This window comes from Piliocolobus tephrosceles, chromosome 1, assembly GCF_002776525.5.
Source record: "Piliocolobus tephrosceles isolate RC106 chromosome 1, ASM277652v3, whole genome shotgun sequence".
In the NCBI taxonomy this organism is placed as follows: Eukaryota; Metazoa; Chordata; class Mammalia; order Primates; family Cercopithecidae; genus Piliocolobus; species Piliocolobus tephrosceles.
Window position 1 is genome coordinate 189,888,711 of NC_045434.1, and position 24,107 is coordinate 189,912,817.

At 45.8% G+C, this 24,107-nt stretch overlaps 2 protein-coding genes across 8 annotated transcripts in view; one reads left to right on the top strand and one right to left on the bottom strand.

Moving 5' to 3' along the window:
* S100PBP (S100P binding protein) overlaps positions 1-942 on the bottom strand; it is a 43,398-nt gene extending 42,456 nt beyond the window's left edge. For 2 of the 5 annotated variants that reach the window (XM_023232277.1, XM_023232281.2), the window contains exon 1: positions 771-942. The gene's annotated coding sequence lies outside the window, so the exon portion shown is untranslated. The other 3 variants (XM_023232278.2, XM_023232279.2, XM_023232280.2) reach the window with 3 other exon arrangements.
* YARS1 (tyrosyl-tRNA synthetase 1) overlaps positions 314-24,107 on the top strand; it is a 44,591-nt gene continuing 20,797 nt past the window's right edge. The window contains exons 1-6 of one of the 3 annotated variants that reach the window (XM_023232274.3): positions 439-1,278; positions 1,494-1,649; positions 7,589-7,735; positions 7,880-8,055; positions 13,439-13,568; positions 20,489-20,569. In XM_023232274.3, the coding sequence (XP_023088042.1) occupies positions 7,697-7,735; positions 7,880-8,055; positions 13,439-13,568; positions 20,489-20,569 (426 nt within the window). In that variant the 5' untranslated portion in view covers positions 439-1,278; positions 1,494-1,649; positions 7,589-7,696. Of the gene's footprint in view, positions 1,279-1,493; positions 1,650-7,588; positions 7,736-7,860; positions 8,056-13,438; positions 13,569-20,488; positions 20,570-24,107 lie in introns of those variants that run through there. The other 2 variants (XM_023232273.2, XM_023232276.1) reach the window with 2 other exon arrangements.

The window sequence follows — 24,107 nt, forward strand, 5'->3', positions numbered from 1 at the left end:
AACCACTTCTAGGACCTTTCCAAGACCCACCGAGGTGCTGCTTTCCCTCGTGCCCTGGAAGTAACTGGTGACGCCGCCTCCAGCCCTTGAGGACCCGGAGAGAGGGTGGCCCAGGCCCAACCTTTGGAGGATACTGCCTTGGCTTTCTCTCACAAATGCAACGGCCTGAGACGGTGTCGCCCTCCAGGAAGGCCCTTTGCATCTCCCTCCTCCCGAGACACCGCGAATTCCCGCCTCCCGGCGGAAAGCGGGAGAAGCGAGGGTTTGCTCCCCGCCCCTCCCCCAGTAGGGGCACACCCGCCCCTCAGCAGGCCTGGGCTTTGCGCTCCTCTCCCGGGAACCACCGTTCTCAGATCTCCCCCGGGAGTGGGCCGTCCTCTTCCTGCCCCCACCCGCGAGACGCGGCAGAAAAGCCCGCGGCTATCTTCCCGCCAGCAACAGCCTCCCGCCGAGCCGGCCGGGACAGAGGCGGCCCCCACCCCCACTGGGCAGGGACTGCAGACGGCGCTCCCCGACTCTCAGACGACCAGGGAGCTTCCCTTTTCCTCAGCTGGGTGAGGGGCATCTGTCGCCCGCCGACTTGGAGGTGGGGGGCAGGGACATTCCCTCGCCATCACCTCAGGAGCTAGACTGCTTCTCGCCGCAGGGCGTGGGCCTCCGAATCCCTCCAAGGGGCGGACGCCGTGCGCAACCCCCTGGAGAAGCAACAGGCGCCCCCATCCCCCTCCAAGCCGGGTAACGCCGACCCCCTCGTCCCTCCCGCTCTTCACCTCCGGAAGCCGGGCCAAAGCCAGGGCGAACGACTGCGCCTCACTCCGCCCCCTGCGCCATTTTATCGCCCCCTCCCCGACCTCCCCCACCCCGAGTCCGCCGGGCCAACGCCAGGGGGAGGGCAAACCAGCAGTGATTGGCAGGAAACCGTCCCGCCTCTAGGAGGGTTGTGCCCCGCGCAGGCGCTTCAGCCCCGCCCTCCGCACCGCCTACCGTGCCCGCCGGCTCCACCTTTTCCCGTCTCATCGACCTGCTCGACTCTCCGCTGCTCCTCACTTTTTCCGGCTACTGCCGGGCGGGGAGGGGTCCAGGCCGAGCAAGCGGAGCGCCGAGCCCAGCTGATGCAACCTGGCTGGACTCGCGTGACAGTTCCCGGCACGCGGCGGCGACGGTGACCCAGGAAGGGGCTCTGGTGCCGGGCTGAGCAGCGGAAGCAGGGGTAGCGGAGCCATGGGGGACGCTCCCAGCCCTGAAGAGAAACTGCACCTTATCACCCGGAACCTGCAGGTCAGGCCTGGGGGTTGGAAATGCGCCGTTGGGGACTAGGAGCCCGAGGTTCAGTGATTTTGAGCCCCATTACAGGGTTCTAAGTATGTGGGGCCGGGGTCTCGGCGCTGGGGCAGCTCTGAGAGAGGCTGTAGATCTCACTGCTGGTCGGTCAGTCAATCAAGCAGCCCTTCCCTGGGTTCCACAAGCACAGCGGGCTCATTTCTTCCGTCCAGTTACCTTGTGTTGGAGCCAAGCTTTGAATCCAGGACTCCCACTCCACCACCCTATTAAGTGCCAGACCTGGTGCTTAGTCGCTGGGGATACGTCAAGGGCCTGCCAGAGCTTGTCTGAAGGGGATCAGACGTTAAAAATGACCCATTACGGTTCAAGTAAGTACTGGAGGATGCTATACTGGGAGCTTTAAAAGGAAAAAGAGAAGGGAAGCCTTCCCTGAGGAAGTGACCTCTAAACTGCACCTTGAAGGTAATGGATCCCCCACTCCTCATATGTTCCGATTGTTACGAAGAACTACGGGAGTAGAAGTTAACCTGAGGAAGAATGGAAGAATGACGAGGGAGAGCATTTCAGATGGAGGGAACAGAAATTGTGGTTAATTTAGCTGGAGTGCAGTAAGCAAAGTTATGCGGAAGCACTTAAATATTTATATTGCTTATTCCCTTAACTTTTTCAGGCTTCTGACTATTGTCACCTTATCAGGGAGGCATGATTTCCCACCACTTTATTTAAATAACAAACCCTCTGGCACCAGAACTGCCCCATCCCTTGCTCTGCCTTTTTTTTCTGTTATTATTTCTACATGCTATACATTTTATTTGTTTATTTGTTTAGGAGAGGTAGGCAAGGTCCAAGTCACGGGGGACTTGCAGGCCTTATTCTGTTCAATTTTAAATTGTGCTTTCTTCAAAGAGCAGTGATACATCAGTTGGTCCACAGCCTGCTCTGTTTTTTTTTTTTTTTTTTTTTTGAGATGTAATTCACATACTATAAAATTCACCCTTTTAAAGTGTACAATTCAGTGGGTTTTAGTATGTTCACAAGGTTGTGCAACCATCACACTAATCTAATAAAACTTGCACCCCTTAGCAGACGCTACCTGTTACCCACTACTCCTAGCCTTAGGGAAACACTAATCTACTCGCTGTCTCCAGGTATTTGCCTATTCTGGGCATTTCCTGTAAGTAGAATCATACAATATGTGTCTTGTTGCGGCTGACTTTTTGCACTTAGCTAATGTTTTCAAAGTTCATGCATGTATTTGCACCTAATAGAACCTCATTCCTTTTTTTGTTTTGTTTTGTTTTTGAGACAGAGTCTTCTCGTGCCCAGGCTGGAGTGCACTGGCGCGATCTCAGCTCACTGCAAGCTCCGCCTCCCGGGATCCACGCCATTCTCCTGCCTCAGCCTCCCGAGTAGCTGGGACTACAGGCGCCAGCCATCACGCCCGGCTAACGTTTTGTATTTTTAATAGACGGGGTTTCACCGTGTTAGCCAGGATGGTCTCCATCTCCTGACCTCGTGATCCACCCGCTTCGGCCTCCCAAAGTGCTGGAATTACAGGCGTGAGGCACTGCGCCCGGCCGAACGTCATTCCTTTTTATGGTTGAATGATACTCTGATGTATGGGTATACATTTTGTTTTTCCATTCATCAGTTGATGGACATTTGGGTTAGTCCATTCACAGCTTAGTCTTAACCAAAGGTTTTTGCATGCTTCCCTTAGCTAGATTCTTTGTTTCCTATTCTCTCTCCATAAAATAGTGCTGGTTGGAGACTAAAAATACACAAAACTATTAGAATTTACTCAATTGGGTTTTTTGTTTTGGGTTTTTTTTTTTTTTTTTTTTTTTGAAACGGAGTTTCGCTCTTGTTGCCCAGGCTGGAGTGCAATGGCACAATCTCAGCTCACTGCAACCTCTACCTCCCGGGCTCAAGCGATTCTCCTGCCTCAGCCTCCTGAGTAGCTGGGATTACAGACGTGTGCCAACACGCCAGGCTAATTTTTGTATTTTTAGTAGAGACGGGGTTTCACCATGTTGGCCAGGCTGGTCCCAAATTCCTGACCTCAAGTTATCCACCAAACTTGGCTTCCCAAAGTGCTGGAATTACAGGCGTGAGCCACCGCACCTGGCCTCACTCAGGTTTTAAAGGCTAAGTAATGTGACATCTCCCTGGATGGTGAGAACCCTCCAAGTGTCCACATAGTCGGGATGCTCTTGAGCATGCGGGATCAGCTACCAAAAGACTTGGAGCACAGGATTTTAACAAGTCCTGGTAATACGTGATTCAAACCAGCAGTCTATCATGGTTTCTAATAGCCTCCAAAACTGTAACTTGAGGAAACACTGCAGCCTCTTATCAGGGGTATACTGGCTTCTTAGAATTTTTTCAATACTGTCATAGAACAAAAAGAAATCATTAAAGGTTTGTAAAAAGAAAAATGAGTTTTAAAGAAGTTTTTGAGTTTTAAAGACTATCTCTGGCTACCTTTTAGAACATGGATTGGAGTTGCCAGGCACAGTGGCTCATGTCTGTAATCCCAACACTTTGGGAGCCCCACGCGGGCAGATCACTTGAGGTCAGGAGTTGAAGACCAACCTGGCCAACATAGTGAAACCCTATCTCTACTAAAAATACAAAAATTTCTCGGGCATGGTGGCGGGCACCTGTAATTCCAGCTACTTGGGAGACTGAGGCAGGAGAATCGTTTGAACCCGGGGGCAGAGGTTTCAGTGACTCAAGATGGCATCACTGCCCTCCAGCTTGGGTGACAAAGCAAGACTCCGTCTCAAAAAAATAAAAAAAAAAGAACATGGATTGGAGGGAGTAAGAGTAGATTTGGGAGACCTGTTAGGAGAATATTACAGTAATCCTGGTGTGATCTGATGGGGCCTGGATTTGGGTGGTGATGAAGAGGCAGAGAGAAATAGAAGGGTTGAAGAGCAGTTTTGGAGTCCTTGAACAACTCTAAATGATGGTACCATTTACTGAACTAGGAGTGAAACTATCAGTGAAAAAGATGGTTGGGGAGTGAAGTAAGAAGTCAAGAGCATGAGTTTTATTTTGAACACGTTGAGTTTGAATGATTGGGTTGATAACAAGAACACGGTTCTGTATATGGGCGTAAGCAGGAGATTTGGGAGTTACTGGCTCACAGTGGTAATTGAAGCAACTGAAGGGGATCAGTTAAGGAGACTGTAGAGTAAGAAGATAAAAGACCAGAGCCCCAAGGATTGCTAATATTTATTGACTAGGAAAAATAAGAACAGTTGCAAAGAAATCTAAGCAGGCAGAGGAGAGGAAAACTAAGAGAATAAAATAAAGGAGACCAAAAGAGGAGAGTGCTTCTGGGTGGGAGTGAGGACTAAAACATACTCATTGAATTTAGCAACATGAAGGTCCTCTGTGATCTTAGCAAGTTTATGTGTGATGTGATATGGAATTTAGTAGTATGATGTAGTATGGAATTCAAATTGGAATGGGAGATTAGGAAATGGAGACCAAAAGAAGAGACAACTGTTTCAAGAAATTGGCTATGAAAGGAAGGAGAGTGAGTTAGAGGTATGTGAACCAAAAAGTATCTGAGACCAGGTGTGGTGGCTCACACCTATAATCCCAGCACTTTGGGAGGCTGAGGCAGGTGGATCATTTGAGGTCAGAAGTTGAGACCAACCTGACCAACATGGTGAAACCCCATCTCTACTAAAAATACAAACAATTAGCTGAGTGTGGTGGTGCGCGCCTGTAACGTCAGCTACTCTGGAAGCTGAGGCAGAAGAATCACTTGAACCCTGGAGGCGGAGGTTGCAGTGAGCAGAGATCACAGCACTGCGCTCCAGCCTGGGCGACAGAGTGAGACTCCATCTTAAAAAAACAAAAAGTATCTGAGACAAGTCTCAATGAATTTAGAGGTTTCTTTTGCTAAGGTTAAAGACCATGGCACCTGACACAGCCTCAGTAAGTTCTGAGAACATGTGTCCAAGGTGGTTGGGTTACAGCCTCGTTTTATACATTTTGGGGAGACAGAAGTTACAGGCAAAAACATAAATCAATACAAGTAAAGTATACATTGGTTTGCCCAGAAAGGGGGTGGGAGTTCTAGGTTATAGGTGGATTCAAAGATTTCCTGATTGGCAATTGATTGAAAGAGTTAAACTCTGCCTGAAGAGTTGAAGTCAGCTGAGTTAAGATAAGGAGGGTTGTGGAAGCCAAGGTTGTTTTTTTTTTTGAGACATAGTCTTGTTCTTGTTGCCCAGGCTGGAGTGCAATGGTGCAATATTGGCTCACTACAACCTCTGCCTTCCAGGTTCAAGCGATTCTCCTGTCTCAGCCTCCTGAGTAGCTGGGGTTACAAGCACCTGCCACCATGCTCTGCTAATTTTTGTATGTTTAGTAGAGACAGGGTTTCGCCATGTTGGCCAGGCTGGTCTCGAACTCCTGACCTTGTGATCTGCCCGCCTTGGCCTCCCAAAGTGCTGGGATTACAGGCCTCAGCCACTGTACCCAGCTGAAGCCAAGATTCTTGTCATGTAGATGAAGCCTCCAGGTAGCTGGCTTCAGAGAGAATTGATGGTGAATGTCTGTTATCTGACCTTAAAAGGTGTCAGACTCTCCAGAAAAGACTTAGTATGGGTAGGAGATTTCTCTACAGAACGCACATTTCCCCCCACAAGAGACAGTTTTGCAGGGTCATTTCAAAATATGTCAAATAAATATCTTTTGGAGTAAAATACTTTGATTTCCTTTAGGGTCTGCTATCTGTCTTGTGGTGCTATACCAGAATCAGGTTGGAATTTGGTATCTTATTGCTACAGAGAGTTTGTTTTGTCAATCTTACTATCTGTGTTTTAATGTTCATGCTGGTCAGTTGTGCCTAAACCCCAGAGGATCACCGGGGGGGTGGCGCACGCCTATAATCCCAGCACTTTGGGAGACTGAGGCCAGACGATCACTTGTGTCCAAGAATTCGAGACCAGCCTGGGCAACATAGTGAGACTTCTCTACTAAACCAAAAAAACTAGCCAGTCATACATGCGCTGGTAGCCCCAAGCTACTAGGAAGGCTGAAGTGGGAGGATTGTTGAGCCTGGAGGTCGAGGCTGCAGTGAGCTGTGTTTGCACAACTGGACTCCAGCCAGGGCAGCATAGCAAGATCTTGTCTCAAAAAAATAAGTGAATAAATATACTCCAAAGGGAGAAGGTTATAATGAGGCAAGTCAGACCCTTCCTTCCTGCGTTGGCCTGGACTAGTTTTTTAGGTTTCTTTGGGATCCCGTTGGCCAAAATGTGGAGTCAATTCCATCAGTTGGGGGGCTTAGAGTTTAGTTTTGGTTTACAGGTAGCTACAGGCAAAGATGCAGTTAGGGGCATGTCTCCACTCCCCAGCAGCGGGGGTGATACTAGCAGCAGCATCAACTTTACATTGGCTCTCCATGTTGTAACTGAGCAAGTTATATAGAAACGCCACACTCTGAGATGAATTCAGGAGTCCTTTATTAGCCAGCGACCAAGAGATGGCTAGTGCTCAAAATTCTCTCAGCCCTGAAGAAGGGGCTAGATTTTCTTTTATACTTTGGTTTAGAAAGGGGAGGGGGAGCCTAGCTGAAGTAATCTTACAGAAGTAAAACAGGCAAAAAAGTTAAAAAGACAAATGGTTTATACTTTGGTTTAGAAAGGGGAGGGGGAGCCTAGCTGAAGTAATCTTACAGAAGTAAAACAGGCAAAAAAGTTAAAAAGACAAATGGTTTATACTAAAGGGGAGGGGGAGCCTAGCTGAAGTAATCTTACAGGAGTAAAACAGGCAAAAAAGTTAAAAAGACAAATGGTTATGGGAAAACAAACAGTTCCAGGTGCAGGGGCTTTAAATCCATCACAAGGTGATAGACGCGGAGGCTTTGGGTTCCATCAACCAGACACAAATGCGGGGGCTTAGGGTACTATCAACCGGGTGAATTCCTGGGAACTGCGATATGGCTTGCCACAGTATCTTATCAGTTAATTGCGTTCTTTGATGTGCTGGGAGTCAGCTTGCACAAGTTAAGTCCTTGAGGAAGGGGGTGGGTAAGAGGCTGCAAGGGGCTGCAAGTGAAGGAGCCAAAATGGAGTTTGTCTGGCTCTCTCAGCGAAGGGAGAGTCAATTCGGATTAAAACAAGGTAGGGTATCACATCCACGCTGAGAGCATGGCTAGACCTCCTTGATGGCTCTGAGCCTGGATCTCCAGTGACACATCCTTTTGTTTTCCTTGTCACTCAGTAAAGGATGAGCAAGGTGGGACACTGACATTAAACTAACTCTTCTGCTTCCACAACAGGAGGTTCTGGGGGAAGATAAGCTGAAGGAGATACTGAAGGAGCGGGAACTTAAAATTTACTGGGGAACAGCAACCACGGGCAAACCACATGTGGCTTACTTTGTACCCATGTCAAAGATTGCAGACTTCTTGAAGGCAGGATGTGAGGTAAGAACTAATGCTATAAGCCCTTGGGGAATGACCCAAAGGAGACCCAAGAGAGACTTAACAAAGACAGGGTGGGGCTGGAGGAGATTGGTTGGAGGTAATTGGACAAATTCACATTTTGGTAGCCCCTTATCTCTTATCCAGGTAACAATTCTGTTTGCGGACCTTCATGCATACCTGGATAACATGAAAGCCCCATGGGAACTTCTAGAACTCCGAGTCAGTTACTATGAGAATGTGATCAAAGCAATGCTGGAGAGCATTAGTGTGCCCTTGGAGAAGCTCAAGTTCATCAAAGGCACTGATTACCAGCTCAGCAAGTAAGTGCTTGATCATCCACCCTCCTTGTGGCTCTGGTGCTGCTAGCTAATTACAGGCCTGTGGAGTCCAGGCATTCTTTACATTTAAATTAGAAGCTGTCTGGCGTGACCTATTAAGAACCGTTTAAAACTTTATACTCATTGTCCTTGTAATTCATCCATCAGAAGTGTACTGACTAGTAAATGCCTTAATACTGTCGTATTTGCTGGAAATACAAACATAACCATAACAAAGTCCTTGGCCTTGCAGAACTCACAGCATATGGGAGAGTGATTGTGAACAATTCAGCCTCCCTTTCTCTTCCAGCCTCAGCAAATAATAAGAAAAGAAAAGTGAAAGAAAAATATTTCACTTATTTTTCACCACCCCAACAATTGTTATTGCTTTTTATCTTTGTGAGTTTTGTTCATATTTGGAATGTTAGCATAGATATTTCATGTTCTGATGTTTAACTTACTCTTTCTTTTTTTTTTTTGAGATGGAGTTTTTTTTTTAGATGGAGTTCTTGTTGCCCAGGCTGGAGTGCAGTGGCGCAGTCTTGACTCACTGCAACCTCTGCCTCCTGGGTTCAAGTGATTCTCCTCCCTCAGCCTCCCAAGTAGCTGGGATTACAGGCATGCACCACCACACCCAACTAATTTAGTATTTTTAGTAGAGACAGGGTTTCTCCATGTTGGTCAAGCTGGTACTGAACTCCCAACCTCAGGTGACCCTCCCGCCTCGGTCTCTCAAAGTGCTGGGATTACAGGCATGAGCCATTGCCTCCAACCTAACTTACTCTTTCTTTTTTTTTTATTTTTATTTATATCTTTTGAGACCAAGTCTTGCCCTGTCGCCCAGGCTGGAGTACAGTGGCGTGATCTCACCTCACTGCAAGCTCCGCCTCCCTACTTCACACCATTCTCCTGCCTCAACCTCCCGAGTAGCTGGGACTACAGGCACCCACCACCTCGCTCGGTTAATTTTTTTGTATTTTTAGTAGAGATGGGGTTTCACCATGTTAGCCAGGATGGTCTTGATCTCCTGACTTTGTGATCCGCCTGCCTCAGCCTCCCAAAGTGCTGGGATTACAGGTGTAAGCCACCATGCCCGGCCTAACTTACTCTTTCCTAAGTAATTCCCCCATGCTACCTCATTGTCTTCACATTTAAAAAATTTTAAAACCTCAGATATGCATGTATAAGTACATAGCACTCTATTAGTCACTTTTGCATTTAAACCCTTAGAACAACTTTTTAAAATGAGCAAATAGGACAAATTTTGTCCTATTTCACAGATAAGGAAATTAATTCAGATTTAACTTTCCCAAGTTTATATATCTAGTAAGTAAATGAATCAGGGTATGAACCCAGATCTCTTGCTTACTAGTAGATTTCTCTTTTTACTGCATCTAATATAGTTTTCTTTACCATTCCTCACTATTGATACATTTAGGGCTTTAAATAAAGCATATAGGCTGGGCAGGGTGGCTCATGTCTATAATCTGAGCACTTTGGGAGGCCAAGCTAGGAGAATTGCTTGAGGCCAAGAGTTCAAGACTACCCTGGCCAACATAGCAAGTCCCCATCTCTCAAAAAAAGAAAAGAAAGAAAGAAAAATAGGGCCAGGCAATGGTGGCTCACACCTGTAATCCCAGTGCTTTGGAAGGCTGAGGTAGGCAGATTACTGGAGGCCAGGAGTTTGAGACCAGTCTAGCCAACACAGCAAAACCCTGTCTCTACTAAAAAATACAAAAAATTCAGCTAGGCATGGTGGCTCACACCTGTAACTCAGCACTTTGGGAGGCTGATGAGGCAGGCGAATCACAAGGTCAGAAGTTCGAAACTAGCCTAGCCATCATAGTGAAACTGCGTCTCTACTAAAAATATAAAAATTAGCTGGGTGTGGTGGCATGCACCTGTAGTCCCAGCTACTCGGGAGGCTGAGGCAGGACAATTGCTTGAACCTGGGAGGTGGAGGTCGCAGTGAGTCGGGATCGTGCCATTGCATTCCAACCCGGGCGACAATGCAAGACTCCGACTCAAAAAAGAAAAAACATTAGCCAGGCATTGTGGTGCACATCTGTAATCCCAGCTAGTCGGGAGGCTGAGGCAGGAGAATCACTTGAACCCAGGAGGGGGAGATTGCAGTGAGTGGAGATCATACCACTGTACTCCAGCCTGGGCAACAGAGTGAGACTCCATCTCAAAAGAGAAGAAAGAAAAAGAAGTGACTAAATAAAGCATATGAACATCTTTGAATCTACAGCCTTTGTAGAGTACCTGAAATTTTATTCATTTTTACATTTAATCTACAGATCTTTATGGAGCCCCTGGTATATGATAAGCACTGTTCTAGATACTGGATATGCAAAAGTAAGCCAAAACAAAAGTCCCTATCCTAATGGGGCTTACATTCCAGCAAGGAAATACAGACAGTAAATAATAAGTTATATGTGTATCAGATGGCAATAGCTGAAACAAAGCAGGCAGGCCAGGGTAGAGAAAGTTTTCGGGAAACGGGGGGTTTCAATTTGAATGAGATGGTTAGGGAAGCCCTCTACTAAGATGACGTTAGGCAGAAACCTGAATAAGGTGAGGGAGTGAGTCTTGCAAATATGTATTGAATTCTTGTTATGTGCAAGACACTAGTCTAGGCACTGGGGTTATACCTGCGAAGAACACAGGCATGGTTTTTATTCTCCAAGAACTTAAGAGAATTTGGGATATGGGAAGCTGGGAAAAATAAAGCGATCTTGCTTTAAAGTCACTTGATATTTTTCTCTATACAAAAATGATTTTAGGGCCAGGCATGGTGGCTCACGCCTGTAGTCCCAACACTTTGGGAAGCTGAGGCGGGTGGATCACCTGAGGTCAGGAGTTCAAGACCAGCCTGGCCAACATGGTGAAACCCTGTCTCTACTAAAAATACAAAAATTAGCCAGGCATGGTGGTGCATGCCTGTAATCCCAGTACTCGGGAGGCTGAGGCAGGAGACTTGCTTGAACCTACAGGGCAGAGGTTGCAGTGAGCCAAGATCACACCACTGCACTCCAACCTGGGCAACAGAGGGAGACTCTGTCTCAAAAAAAAAAAAAAAAAAAAAAATGGCAGGGGGTGGGGGTGCTGGATGCAGTGGCTCATGCCTGTAATCCCAGCACTATGCGAGGCCAAGGCAGGAGAATCACTTGAGCTCAGGAATTTGAGACCAGAGTGGGCAACATAGTGAGACCTCATCTCTACTAAAAGTCAAGAAAATTAGCTAGGCATCATGGCATGCACCTGTAATCCCAGCTACTTGAGAGGCTGAGGTGGGAGGATCACTTGAGCTGAGATCGAAGCTGTAGTGACTATGATTGTGCCATTATACTGCAGCCTGGGCAGTAGAGCAAGATTCTGTCTCAAAAACAAAAAAACATGGAAATAGACTGGGACATTTTGATAACAGTTGAAAAGGCATTCCAAATGAAGAGACTGAAGGAGAATGGCAGAGAAGCAGTATTTTAAGAGATAATGGCAGAACATTTTCCAGAAGTGAAGAAAAATACTAATTAAAGCCCTCTTTTTAAAAGGAAAAAGAAGCCTAGTACTGTGGCTCATACCTGTAATCCCAGCACTTTGGCAGGCTGGGGTGGGTAGATTGCTTGAGCCCAGCAGTTCCAGACCAGCATGGGCAATGTGGAGGAACCACGTCTCTATAAAAAATAGAAAAATTAGCCATGTGTGGTGGCACATGTCTGTAGTTCTAGTTCCTCTGGAGGCTGAGATGGGAGGATCACCTGATCCCAGGGAGATTGAGGCTGCAGTGAGCTCTGATCACACCACTGTGTTCCAGCCCAACAACAGAGTAAGACCCTGTCTCAAAAAAAAAAAAAAAAGATAAAAGGAAAAACATAAAAATAAATTAATATTGGCCGGGCGCGGTGGCTCACACCCGTAATCCCAGCACTTTGGGAGACCAAGACGGGCGGATCACGAGATCAGGAGATTGACACCATCCTGGCTAACACAATGAAACTCTGTGTCTACTAAAAACACACAAAAAATTAGCAGGGCATGGTGTCGGGCGCCTGTAGTCCCAGCCACTCAGGAGACTGAGGCAGGAGAATGGCGTGAACCTGGGAGGCGGAGCTTGCAGTGAGCCCAGATCATGCCACTGCACTCCAGTCTGGGCGACAGAGCCAGACTCTGTCTCTCTAAATAAATAAGGAAATAGGCCGGGTGCGGTGGCTCAAGCCTGTAATCCCAGCACTTTGGGAGGCCGAGACGGGCGGATCACAAGGTCAGGAGATCGAGACCATCCTGGCTAACACCGTGAAACCCCGTCTCTACTAAAAATACAAAAAATTAGCCAGGTGAGGTGGCGGGCGCCTGTAGTCCCAGCTACTCGGGAGGCTGAGGCAGGAGAATGGCGGAATGGCGCGAACCCGGGAGGCGGAGCTTGCAGTGAGCTGAGATCTGGCCACTGCACTCCAGCCTGGGCGACAGAGCGAGACTCCGTCTCAGAAATAAATAAATAAATAAATAAATAAATAAATAAATAAATAAATAAATAAAGTAGTATTTTAGTTAAGAGGATAGGTCCGTCCCATTTTAGAAGCTACCAGGCAGTGCTCTGTTTGAATGTTTGAATGTCCTAATGTAACTGGACTCAGGTTTGGCTGCCCGGACACTTGAAAGCCAGACACAAGATACAAGGGTTGGTGGGAGGAAAAGGAGGTTTAATCAGAGAACCAACAAACTGAAAAGATGGTGAACTAGTATACTAAAGTACCATCTTAAATTCTAAATTTTACCATAGTGTTTTTAAAGGGAGGCTTGGTATGGGAGACATGCAGGAGTGGTGAGAATGCAGGGTCTGTGTGTCTTTGTTCTGATGGCTGTCTTGCATAATTGCCTGTCAGGAGGTATGGTTGGTCTTATCTTGACTTCAGACTGATGGTGATGGACTAATTGTTCCAGACTCCCTCTGGGCAGGAGGATTCTGCAGTCTGGGCTCCATGCCTAGTTTGTTTCAAGATTAGCTTCTGGAATCTCTTTTTTTTCCAACTTTTATTTTAGATTCAGGGGTTGCATGTGCGGATTTGGGTAAATTACATGTGACAGGAGTTTGGTGTATAATTTTGTCACACAGGTAATCAGCACAATACCCAATAGGTAGTTTTTGAACCCTCACCCTCCTCTCTGGAATTTCTTAAGCAAGAACATAATTACATAAGCATGCATTGCCAGAAGGGAGGGAAAGAAGAAGAAGAAAGTTGGTGATTAAAATATATTTTTAAAACTGAGATCCCTGGTTACACTAAGGTTAGGGAAATAAATTAATGTGCTTTAGATTGCCCTAGGAAACCGAGGCCTAGGCCCAGGTTTACTTACAGCTGTCCCTTCTTCCTTTCCTCTTCAGAGAGTACACACTGGATGTGTACAGACTGTCCTCCGTGGTCACACAGCACGATTCCAAGAAGGCTGGAGCTGAGGTGGTAAAGCAAGTGGAGCACCCTTTGCTGAGTGGCCTCTTGTACCCCGGACTGCAGGTACTTAATTAAGTGGGATGGAATGGCCCAGTGACCTTTTCTGCTCTGGTTTGATGACAGGCATATCTGATTGCGCTTTGCTTTACTGCACTACGCAGAGAGTGTGTTTTTTACAAATTGAAGTTGTGTGGCAACCCTGTGTCCGGCAAGTCCACCAGCACCGTTTTTCCAACAGCATGTGCTCACTTCGTGTCTCTGTGCCACATTTTGGTAATTCTCACAATATTTCAAGCTTTTTCATTATTATCATGTCTGCATGGTTATATGCAATCTGTGACCTTTGATGTTAATATTGTAATTGTTTTGGGGCACCACAAACTATGCCCATATGAGACAACGAACTTAACAAATATTTTGTGTATTCTGACTCCTCTACTACCCAGTCATTTCGCCACTCTCCTGGCCTCCTTATTTCCTGAAACAGGACAATATTGAAATAAGGCTAATCAATAACCCTACAATGGCCTCAAAGTGTTGAAGTGTAAGGGAGAGTCACACATCTCTCACTTTATTTATTTATTTATTTATTTATTTATTTATTTATTTATTTATTTATTTTTGAGACAGAGTCTCGCTCTATCACCCAGGCTGGAGTGCAGTGGCGCGATCTTGGCTCACTGCAGCCTCCGCCTCCCGGGTTCAAGCAATTCTCTGCCTCAGCCTCCCGAGTAGCTGGGATTACAGGTGCCTGTTACCATGCCCAGCTGATTTTTCTGTATTTTTAGTAGAGACGGGGTTTCACCATCTTGGCCAGGCTGGTCTTGAACTCCTGACCTTGTGATCTACCCACCTTGGCCTACCACAGTGCTGGGATTATAGGCTTGAGCTACCGCACCCAGCCGCACATCGCTCACTTTAAATCCACACCTAGAAATGATTAAGCTTAGTGAGGAAGGAATGTCAAAAGCTGAGGCACGCAGAAAGTGGGCCTTTTGCACCAAATAGCCAAGTTGTGAATCCAAAGGGAAAATTCTTGAAGGAAATTCAAAGTGCTACTCCAGTGAACACCTGAAAAATAGGAAGTGAAACAGACATAAGTTTCACTTATGCTGATATGGAGAAAATTGTAATAGTCTGGATGGAAGAGCAAACCAGCCATAATATTACCTTAAGCTAAAGCCTACTCCAGAGAAAGGTCTTAACTGTCTTCAGTTTTATGAAGGCTGAGAGAAGTGAGGAAGATGCACAAGAAAAGTTTGAAGCTAGCAGAGATTGGTTCATGATGTTTAAAGGGAAAAAAGCCATCTTCATAATGTAAAAGTGCAAGGTGAAGCAGCAAGCGCTGATGTAGAAGTTGCAGCAAGTTACCCAGAAGATCTAGATAAGATCATTGATGAAGGTGGCTACACTACACGATGGATTTTCAAGGTAGATGAAATAGCCTTTTATCCAAAGAAGATGCCATCTAGGACTTTCATAGCTAGAGAGAACTTGATTCCTGGCTTCAGATCTTCAAAGGACAGGTTGAATCTCTTGTTAGAAGTTAATGCAGCTGATGACTTGAAGTTGAAGCCAATTTACATTCCAAAAATCCTAGTGCCTTTAAGAATTACGCTATACAGGCCGGGCATGGTGGCTCATGCCTATAGTCCCAGCACTTTGGGAGGTCGAGGTGAGCAGATCACTTGAGGCCAGGAGTTCAAGACCAGCCTGGCCAACATGGTGAAACCCTGTCTCTACTAAAACTACAAAAAAAAAAGAAAAAGAAAAAGAAAAATTAGGCCAGGCGTGGCGGCTCACACCTCTAACTCAGCACTTTGGGAGGCTGAGGCAGACGAATCATGAGGTCAGGAGTTCGAGACTAGCCTGGCTATCATAGTGAAACTGCGTCTCTACTAAAAATATAAAAATTAGCTGGGTGTGGTGGCACACACCTGTAGTCCCAGCTACTTGGGAGGCTGAGGCAGGACAATTGCTTGAACCCGGGAGGCAGAGGTCGCAGTGAGCCAAGATCGCGCCATTCACTCCAACCCGGGCGACAATGCAAGACTCCGTCTCAAAAAACAAAAAAAGTTAGCCAGGCATTGTGGCACGCGTCTGTAGTCCCGGCTATAGTCAGGAGGCTGAGGCAGGAGAATCACTTAAACCGGGAGGCGGAGGTTGCAGTGAGCTGAGATCACACCACTGCACTCCAGCCTGGGTAACAGAGTGAGACTCCATCTCAAAAAAGAATTATGCTAAGTCTACTCTGCCTGTGCTTTATAATTGGAACAACAAAGTCTGGATAGTAGCACATCTGTTAACAGTATGATTTACTAAGCATTTTAAGCCCACTTTTGAGACCTACTCCTCAGAAAGAAGGATGCTTTTCGAAACATTACTGCTCACTGACAGTGCACCTGGTCACCTAAGAGCTCTGATGGAGAGCTTCTGTAGAGCTTGAGATGTTCAGGAGTTGAATGTTATTTTCATGCCTGCTAACATAACATCCATTCTATAGCCCATGGATCAAGGAGTGATTTCGACTTTCAAGTCCTACTATTTAAGAAATACGTTTCAAAAGGCTATAGCTGCCATAGATAGTGATTCCTGTGATGGATCTGGGCAAAGTAAACTGAAAACCTCTGAAAAGGATCCAGCATTCTAGGTGTTATTAAGAATATCCGTGATTCATGGGAGGAAGTATCCATGTTAACAGGATATTTAACAAAAATATCCATGTTAACAGCAGTTTGGAAGAAGTGGATGGTAACTGTCATGGGCGACTTTGAGGGGTTCAAGACTTCAGTGAGGGAAGTCACTGTAGATGGAGTAGAAATAACAAGAGAACTACAATTAGGAGTGGAGCCTGAAGATGTGACTGAATTGCTGCAATCTCATGATAAATTTTGAACAGATGAGGAATTGCTTCTTATGGATGAGCAAAGAAAGTGGTTTCTTGAAATGGAAACTACTGGTGAGGATTCTGCAAACATTGTTGAAATGGCAACAAAGAATTTTGAATATTACATAAACTTAGTTGATAAAGCAGCAGCAGGGTTTGAGAGGATGGACTCCAGTATTGAAAGAAGTTCTATTGTGGACAGAACGCTATCAAACAGCATCACCTGCACCAGATAAAGCTTTCATGAAAGGAAGAGTCAATTGATGTGGCAAACTTCGTTGTTGTCTTATTTTAAGGAATTGCCACAGCCACTGCAGCCTTCAGCAGCCACCACCCTGATCAGCCAGCAGCCATCAGACATGGAGGAAAGACCTTCACCAGCAAGATTATGACTTGCTGAAGGCTCAGGTGATGGTTAGCATTTTTGGCCATACCTTAACCAAATTAAAGTATGTACATTTTTGTAGACGTAACGCTATTACACACTTTAAATAGACAACAGTATAGTGTAACCACAACTTTTATATGCACTGGGAAACAAAAAAATCCAAGTGACTCACTTTATTGTGGCTGTCTGGAACTGAACCCAGAGTGTCTCTGAGGTATGCCTGTACTGTACACAAACCTCTCTCCTGGCACCAGTTAAATACATGCATTTGCTGTTCCTTCTCCAATCTATAGACTTTCCTGTGTGTCTCTCCTATTCCTCCCCTGCTTCCTGGGATGCTCTTTTACTTCTTCCATTATAATTCCTTCGCTACCTGTCTGTCCTTTAAGACATTGTTCATCTCATACATCTTTATGTTAATCATAATCCTTTTTATCATAATCTTAATAAAGGAAATAAACTTCAGAGTGATATGTGAAAATAAATTTGAGCATGATCCTATTTTCTGTTAAACAAAACAAACACATGTTTTGTTTAAAAGAAACATCCTTCTGTTTCCTTTGTGTGCACGTATATTTGTATGAGCAAGGAAAAGGATAGAAAAATACAAACCAGACCGGCGCAGTGGCTCATGCCTGTAATCCCAGCACTTTGAGAGGCCGAGGCAGGCAGATCACGAGGTCAGGAGATCGAGACCATCCTGGCTAACACGGTGAAACCCTGTCTCTACTAAAAATACAAAAAATCAGCTGGGCGTGGTGGCGGGCGCCTGTAGTCCCAGCTACTCGGGAGGCTGAGGCAGGAGAATGGTGTGAACCCAGGAGGCAGAGCTTGCAGTGAGGCAAGATCGCACTACTGCACTCCAGCCTGGGTGACAGACACTGAGAGACTCCATCTCAAAAAAAAAAAAAAGAAAACTACAAACCAAGCTGTTGATACTGGTTACTTTGTGAAGGCAAGATGAAAATATGGATAGACTTAACTTTTTGTTTGTATATCTGTATAATTTTCTTAAAATTTTTGTAGCGACAGGGTCTCACTGTGTTGCCTAGGCTGGTCTTGAACTCCTGGCCTCAAGTGATCCTCCTGCCTTAGTCTCCCAAAGTGCTGAAATTGCAGGCATGAGCCAATACATCTAGCCCTCTATAATGTTTGATATGAGAAAATAAAAATTTCCCTTGTCACCTTAAAGAGACGTTTTCCAAGGTTAAACCTGGAGCTGGGTGCAGTGGCTGGCGCCTGTAATCCCAACACTTTGGGAGGCCAAGACAGGCGGATCACTTGAGGTGGGGAGTTCAAGACCAGCCTGACCAATATGGTGATACCCCATCTCTACCAAATAATACAAAAATTAGCCAGGTGTGGTGGCATGCTGCTGTAGTCCCAGCTACTTGTGAAGCTGAGGTGGGAGAATTGCTTGAACCCAGGAGGTCAAGGTTGCAGTGAGCCGAGATCACACCACTGCCCTCCAGCCTGGGTGACAGAGTGAGACCCTATTTAAAAAAAAAGAAAGAAAACCCGGAGACATGCTAGTTCTGCACTGTTGACTGGGTGCCATGGTTTATGCCTGTAATCCCAAGTACTTGGGAGGCTGAGGAGGGAGGATCACTTGAGGCCAGGAGTTCAAGACCAGCCTAGGCAATATAGCAAGACTCCATCTCTCTCTTATTCTGTATGTGTGAGACTCCATCTCTTGAAAGAAAAGAAAAGAAAAAAGAAAGAAAGAAAGAAAGCAGGGAGGGAGGGAAAAAGGAAAGAAAGAACTAGGTCTGCACTGTCTAATGCGGTAGCCTCTGGTCCTAGTCATATGTGGCTAGTGGCTATTAAAATGAAATAAAATGGAAATTTTTATTCTCTAGTCGCATTGGCTATATATCAAGTTCTTGGTTAGCTACTATATTGGACAGCACAGACATATAACATATTCATCACTACAGAAGATTGTGTTGGATAATGTTGTTCTAGATTATTCCTGCTTATTCAGCCTTTTCTTCCTCTTCCCTTCAGCCAATCATGCACTAAATTTTATCAATTCTACTTTTTCAAAATGTCTTAAATTCATTCTTGCTCTGCATCCTCATTGTCTTTTGTTCATCAATATTTCTCACTTAGACTTTCACAATAGCCTTTGAGCCATTCACTTTGTCTCCGACCCATGGGTCTCAAGTCTACCCTGCCCTGTTACTGTTGCCATCTTCCTACAATGCTGGTCATATTTCTCCTCTCCTTAAAACCTTTCACTGTTTACGATAACACTAGGCACTCTAGCGTGACATTTCATGGTCCTTACCTACTTTTCTAACCTCATCAGTCACTACTTCCCACCTCCCTTGAAGTTTGTACTTTTGCAGACTGAATCACTCAGAATTTCCCTAAACACTTCACACCTCTGTGCCTTCTCACATTCTGTTTCCTCTGCATGCTGAAAAACATCTATATGTTCTTCAAAACCAAGCTTAGCCCACAATCTGATATTAGGAAGCCTTCCCCACACCCATCTAACTAGATAGAGATAATTTCTTCTTTTATGTCAACACTGTTCCTTATATGAACATCTAGGTTAGCCCTTAGCACACTGAGTTGAAATGATCTGTTACATGTCTCTCCCCAGCTGGATAATTGGGCTTCTTGAAGGGAGAGTCTTGGTCTGATTTATCTCCCATCCACGGAGCTGGCAGCAGGCCTGGCATGTCATAAGTAATAAAACAGCCACTGTTTTATTTATTTATTTTATTTTATTTTTTGAGACAGGGTCTCCTTCTGTCTCCCAGGCTGGGATGCAGTGGCACAATCATGACTCACTGCAGCCACGACCTCTCTGGGCTTAGGTGATGCTCCTACCTCAGCCTCCTGAGTAGCTGGGACTGTAGATGCATGCCATCACACTTGGCTAATTTTTGTTTGTTTTTTGTTTTTGTAGAGACACCTGGGCTCAAGTGATTTTTCCACCTCAGCCTCCCAAAGTGCTGGGATTACAGACGTGAGCCATCGCACCCAGACAGTCACTATTTTCTAGTTCAGTCTTACCTTTTTCCCGAATTCTCACAGGACTTCTTTATGCTACTTATATGTCATTTGTCATAGGCCACCTTATCAGTAGGATGCTTTTGGCATGACTACGGTTTGTTTCCTTCTCTCCCTCCCTGCAGGATTCTGCATATCCTGAGGGCAGAGACTACTCTTATTTTTTTATCCCGTGACATCCACATGGAGTAATGTTAACCACAAGCACTCAGCAACTGTCTTTGCAGCTTTTGAGGCCAAGAGGGAGGCTGACTGCTGTTTTATTTTCTTCTTGGCTTTACCTTCTGAAAAATCTAGTAATTTCCTAAAGTTTCTGATTTCTCAGACCTATATAGAAGAAATAAAGTAGATGTTTAGGCCGGACACGGTGGCTCTTGCCTGTAATCCCCGCACTTTGGGAGGCCAAGGCGGGTGGATCACCTGAGCTCAGGAGTTTAAGGCCAGCCTGGACAACATGGCAAAACCCCGTCTCTACTAAAAGTACAAAAAATTAGCTGGGCGTAGTGATGCATGCCTGTAATCCCAACTATTCAAGAGGCTAAGGCAGGAGACTCACTTGAACCTGGGAAGCAGAGGTGGCAGTGAGCCGAGATCATGCCACAGCACTCCAGCCTGGGCAGCAGAGTGAGATTCTGTCTCAAAAAAATAAAGTAGATGTTTATGTTCATGTGTTTCTTTCCACAGGCTTTGGATGAAGAGTATTTAAAAGTAGATGCCCAATTTGGAGGCGTTGATCAGAGAAAGATTTTCACCTTTGCAGAGAAGGTGAGTGTCCGCTTTCCTGCCTTTTTTCACTTGCGCCTCAGAGGTATGCAACTATGTTTATTGAACTATGATGTGTCGGTCCCACTAGTCATAGTGTATGGTAAATATTCTTGTTTTGCAGATGAGAAAACTGAGGATAGAAGAATAAGAAGTTGTCCAATATCACACAGTTAGTAACTGAGCAGGAATTATTAGTACCCAGATATTTCAAACTCCAAAGCCCATGTGCCTGGTGACAACCAGGAAGCTGCTCCTGCACCTGTTGGATTTACTCCTCTCCTAATAGCCCAGTTGCCAAGGAGAGGCATTACCAGATGGAATTACTGTCCTTTCACAGAGCATTTGGTTCGCATTTCCCAGCATCTTTTTCTTTGTTTTGTCTTTTTTTTGACACAACTTCTCGATCTGTCGCCCAGGCCAGACTGCAGTGGTGTGGGCCTGGGCTCAAGCAGTTCTCCCACCTCAGCCTCCCAAGTAGCTGGGACCACAGGTGCATGCCACAACACTCGGCTAGTTTTAAAATTGCTTGCAGAGATGAGGCCTCCCTGTATTGCCCAGGCAGGTCTCAAACCCCTGGGTTCAAGCAGTCTTCCTGCCTTGGCCTCCCAAAGTGCTGGGATTATAGGTGAGATCCACTGTGCCTGGCTTAGTTTTTTGATATATTTAATGAATGCAGAAATGCTTACTATATATATGCTTACTACTATATAGATATATATATATATATATATATCTTTCGATCTCACATATATATCCCTATTTTTTAGAGACAGAGTTTCGCTCTTGTCACCCAGGCTGGAGGAGAGCAATGGCTTGATCTTGGCTCACTGCAATCTCCCCCTCCAGGGTTCAAGCGATTCTCCTGCCTCAGCCTCCTGAGTAGCTGGGATTATAGGCGCCTGCCACCATGCCTAGGTAATTTTTATATTTTTAAGTAGAGATGGGGTTTCACCATGTTGGCCAGGCTAGTTTCGAACTTCTGACCTCAGGTGATCCACCCATCTCAGCCTCCCAAAGCACTGGGATTACAGGTGTGAGCCACTGCACCTAGCCACAACATAAATTTTTTGAGTGCCAGGTGCTGTGGCTCATGCCTGTAATCCCAGCACATTGGGAGGCTGAGGCAGGAGGATCATTTGAGCCTGGGAGTTTGAGACAAGGCTGGGCCACGTAGCAAGACCCTGTCTCCACAATAAAATAATAACTTAGCCAGGCACGCCCCTGTAGTCCCAGGTACTCAGGAAGCCGAGGCAGAATGATTGCTTGAGCCCAGGAGTTTAAGGCTGCAGTGAGCCATGATCACACCATCACACTCCAAACTGGGTGACAAAGCAAGACCTTGTCTCTGAAAAAAAAAAAAGAATAAAATAAATACATTTTTTGATTAATTGTTATTTTTTATTTTTTGAGACAGAGTCTCGCACTGTTCCCTGGCTTGAGTGCAGTGGCGCAATCTCGGCTCACTGCAACCTCTGCCTCCCAGGTTCAAGCGACTCTTTGCCTAAGCCTCCCAAGTAGCTGGGATTACAGGCGCCCGCCACCACACCCGGCTAATTTTTTTGTATTTTTAGTAGACACAGGGTTTCACTATGTTGGCCAGGCTGATCTTGAACTCCTGACCTCGTGATCCACCTGCCTCAGCCTCTCAAAGTACTAAGATTACAAGCATGAGCCACTGGGCCTGGCCTGTTATTTCATTTTATCTGCATGATTAACTTTTTAGTTGGACCTTCTTTTATTATTACAGCAGGGATTTGGCCCATACCTTGTTTTTGTATGACTTATGAGCTAAGAATGGTTTTTACATCGTTTAAGGATTGTGAAAAAAGATGATGAATATGCAGTAGAGAGCATATGTGGACCAGAAAGCCTAAAGTATTTTTTTTTCTTTTTCTTTCTTTTTTTTTTTTTTTTTGAGAGGGAGTCTCACTTTGTCACCCATGCTGGAGTGTAGTGGCGTGATCTTGGCTTACTGCAACCTCTGCCTCCTGGGTTCAAGCGATTCTCCTGCCGCAGCCTCCCAAGCAGCTGGGACTACAGGCATGTGCCACCACACCCCGCTAATTTTTGTATTTTTAGTGGAGACAGGGTTTCACCATGTTGGCCAGGATGGTCTTGATCTCTTGACCTCTTGATCTACCTGCCCTAGCCTCCCAAAGTGCTAGGATTACAGGCATGAGCCACCGTGCCCAGCCCCTAAAATCTTTATTAACTATCCCTTTCTAAAACAGTGCACCCATTCCTGCCCTAGAGATTACAACATCTATCCTTGCAACTTATTACAGTTTAAGTTAGATATTTTTACCACTGCCCAATAATGCAAGAAACATTTTTACTACATTTTTGCTCCAACAACAGTTGGAGTAAAACTCTTTTCTGTTTGTTTGTTTTCGTTTTTTGAGACAGTCTTGCTCTGTCGCCCAGAGTGGAGTGCAGTAGTGCGATCTTGGCTCACTGCAAGCTCCACCTCCTGGGTTCAAGCCATTCTCCTGCCTCAGCCTCCCGAGTAGCTGGGACTACAGGCTAATTTTTTGTATTTTTAGTAGAGATAGGGTTTCACCGTGTTAGCCAGGGTGTCTCGATCTCCTGACCTCGTGATCTTCCCACCTTGGCCTCCCAAAGTGCTGAGATTACAGGTGTGAGCCACCGTGCCCGGCAAAACTCTTTTTTTTTTTTGAGACACAGTGTTATTCTGTCACCAAGCTGGAGTAGTACAGCGACGTGATCTTGACTCACTGCAACCTCTGCCTCCTGGGTTCAAGCCATTCTCCTGCCTGAGCCTCCTGAGTAGCTGGGATTACAGGCTCCCACCACCATGCCCAGCTAATTTTTGTATTTTTAGTAGAGACGGGGTTTCACCATATTGGCCAGGATGGTCTTGATCCCCTGACCTCGTGATCCACCCGCCTCAGCCTCCCAGAGTGCTGGGATTACAGGCATGAGTCACCGTGCCCGGCCTCAAAACTCATTTTTTACATACATTTTAAATCCTTGGCTGGGTGCAGTGGGTCACCCCTGTAATCCCAGTACTTTGGAAGGCCAAGACAGGCAGATCACCTGAGGTCAGAAGTTTGAGACCAGCCTGGCCAACATCATGAAACCCCATTGCTAGTAAAAATATAAAAATTAGCCGGACACAGTGGTGTGCACCTATAATCCCAGCTCTTCAAGAGGCTGACACAGGAGAATTGTTTGAGCCTGGGAGGCAGAGGTCGCAGTAAGCCAAGATCACACCATTGCACTCTAGGCTGGGCAACAGAAAGAGACCTTGTCTCACAAATAAAACAAAATAAATCTTAAAGACATTATTACAATTTTTTTTTTTTTTTCCCCTGAGACCGAGACTCCATCGCCCAGGCTGAAGTGCAATGGCGTGATCTCGGCTCACTGCAACATCAGCCTGCCTGTCATGGGATTCTCATGCCTCAGCCTACTGAGTAGCTGGGATTACAGGTGCCCGCCACCATGCCCGGCTAATTTTTGTATTTTTAGTAGAGACGAGGTTTCACCATGTTGGCCAGGCTGGTCTTGAACTCCT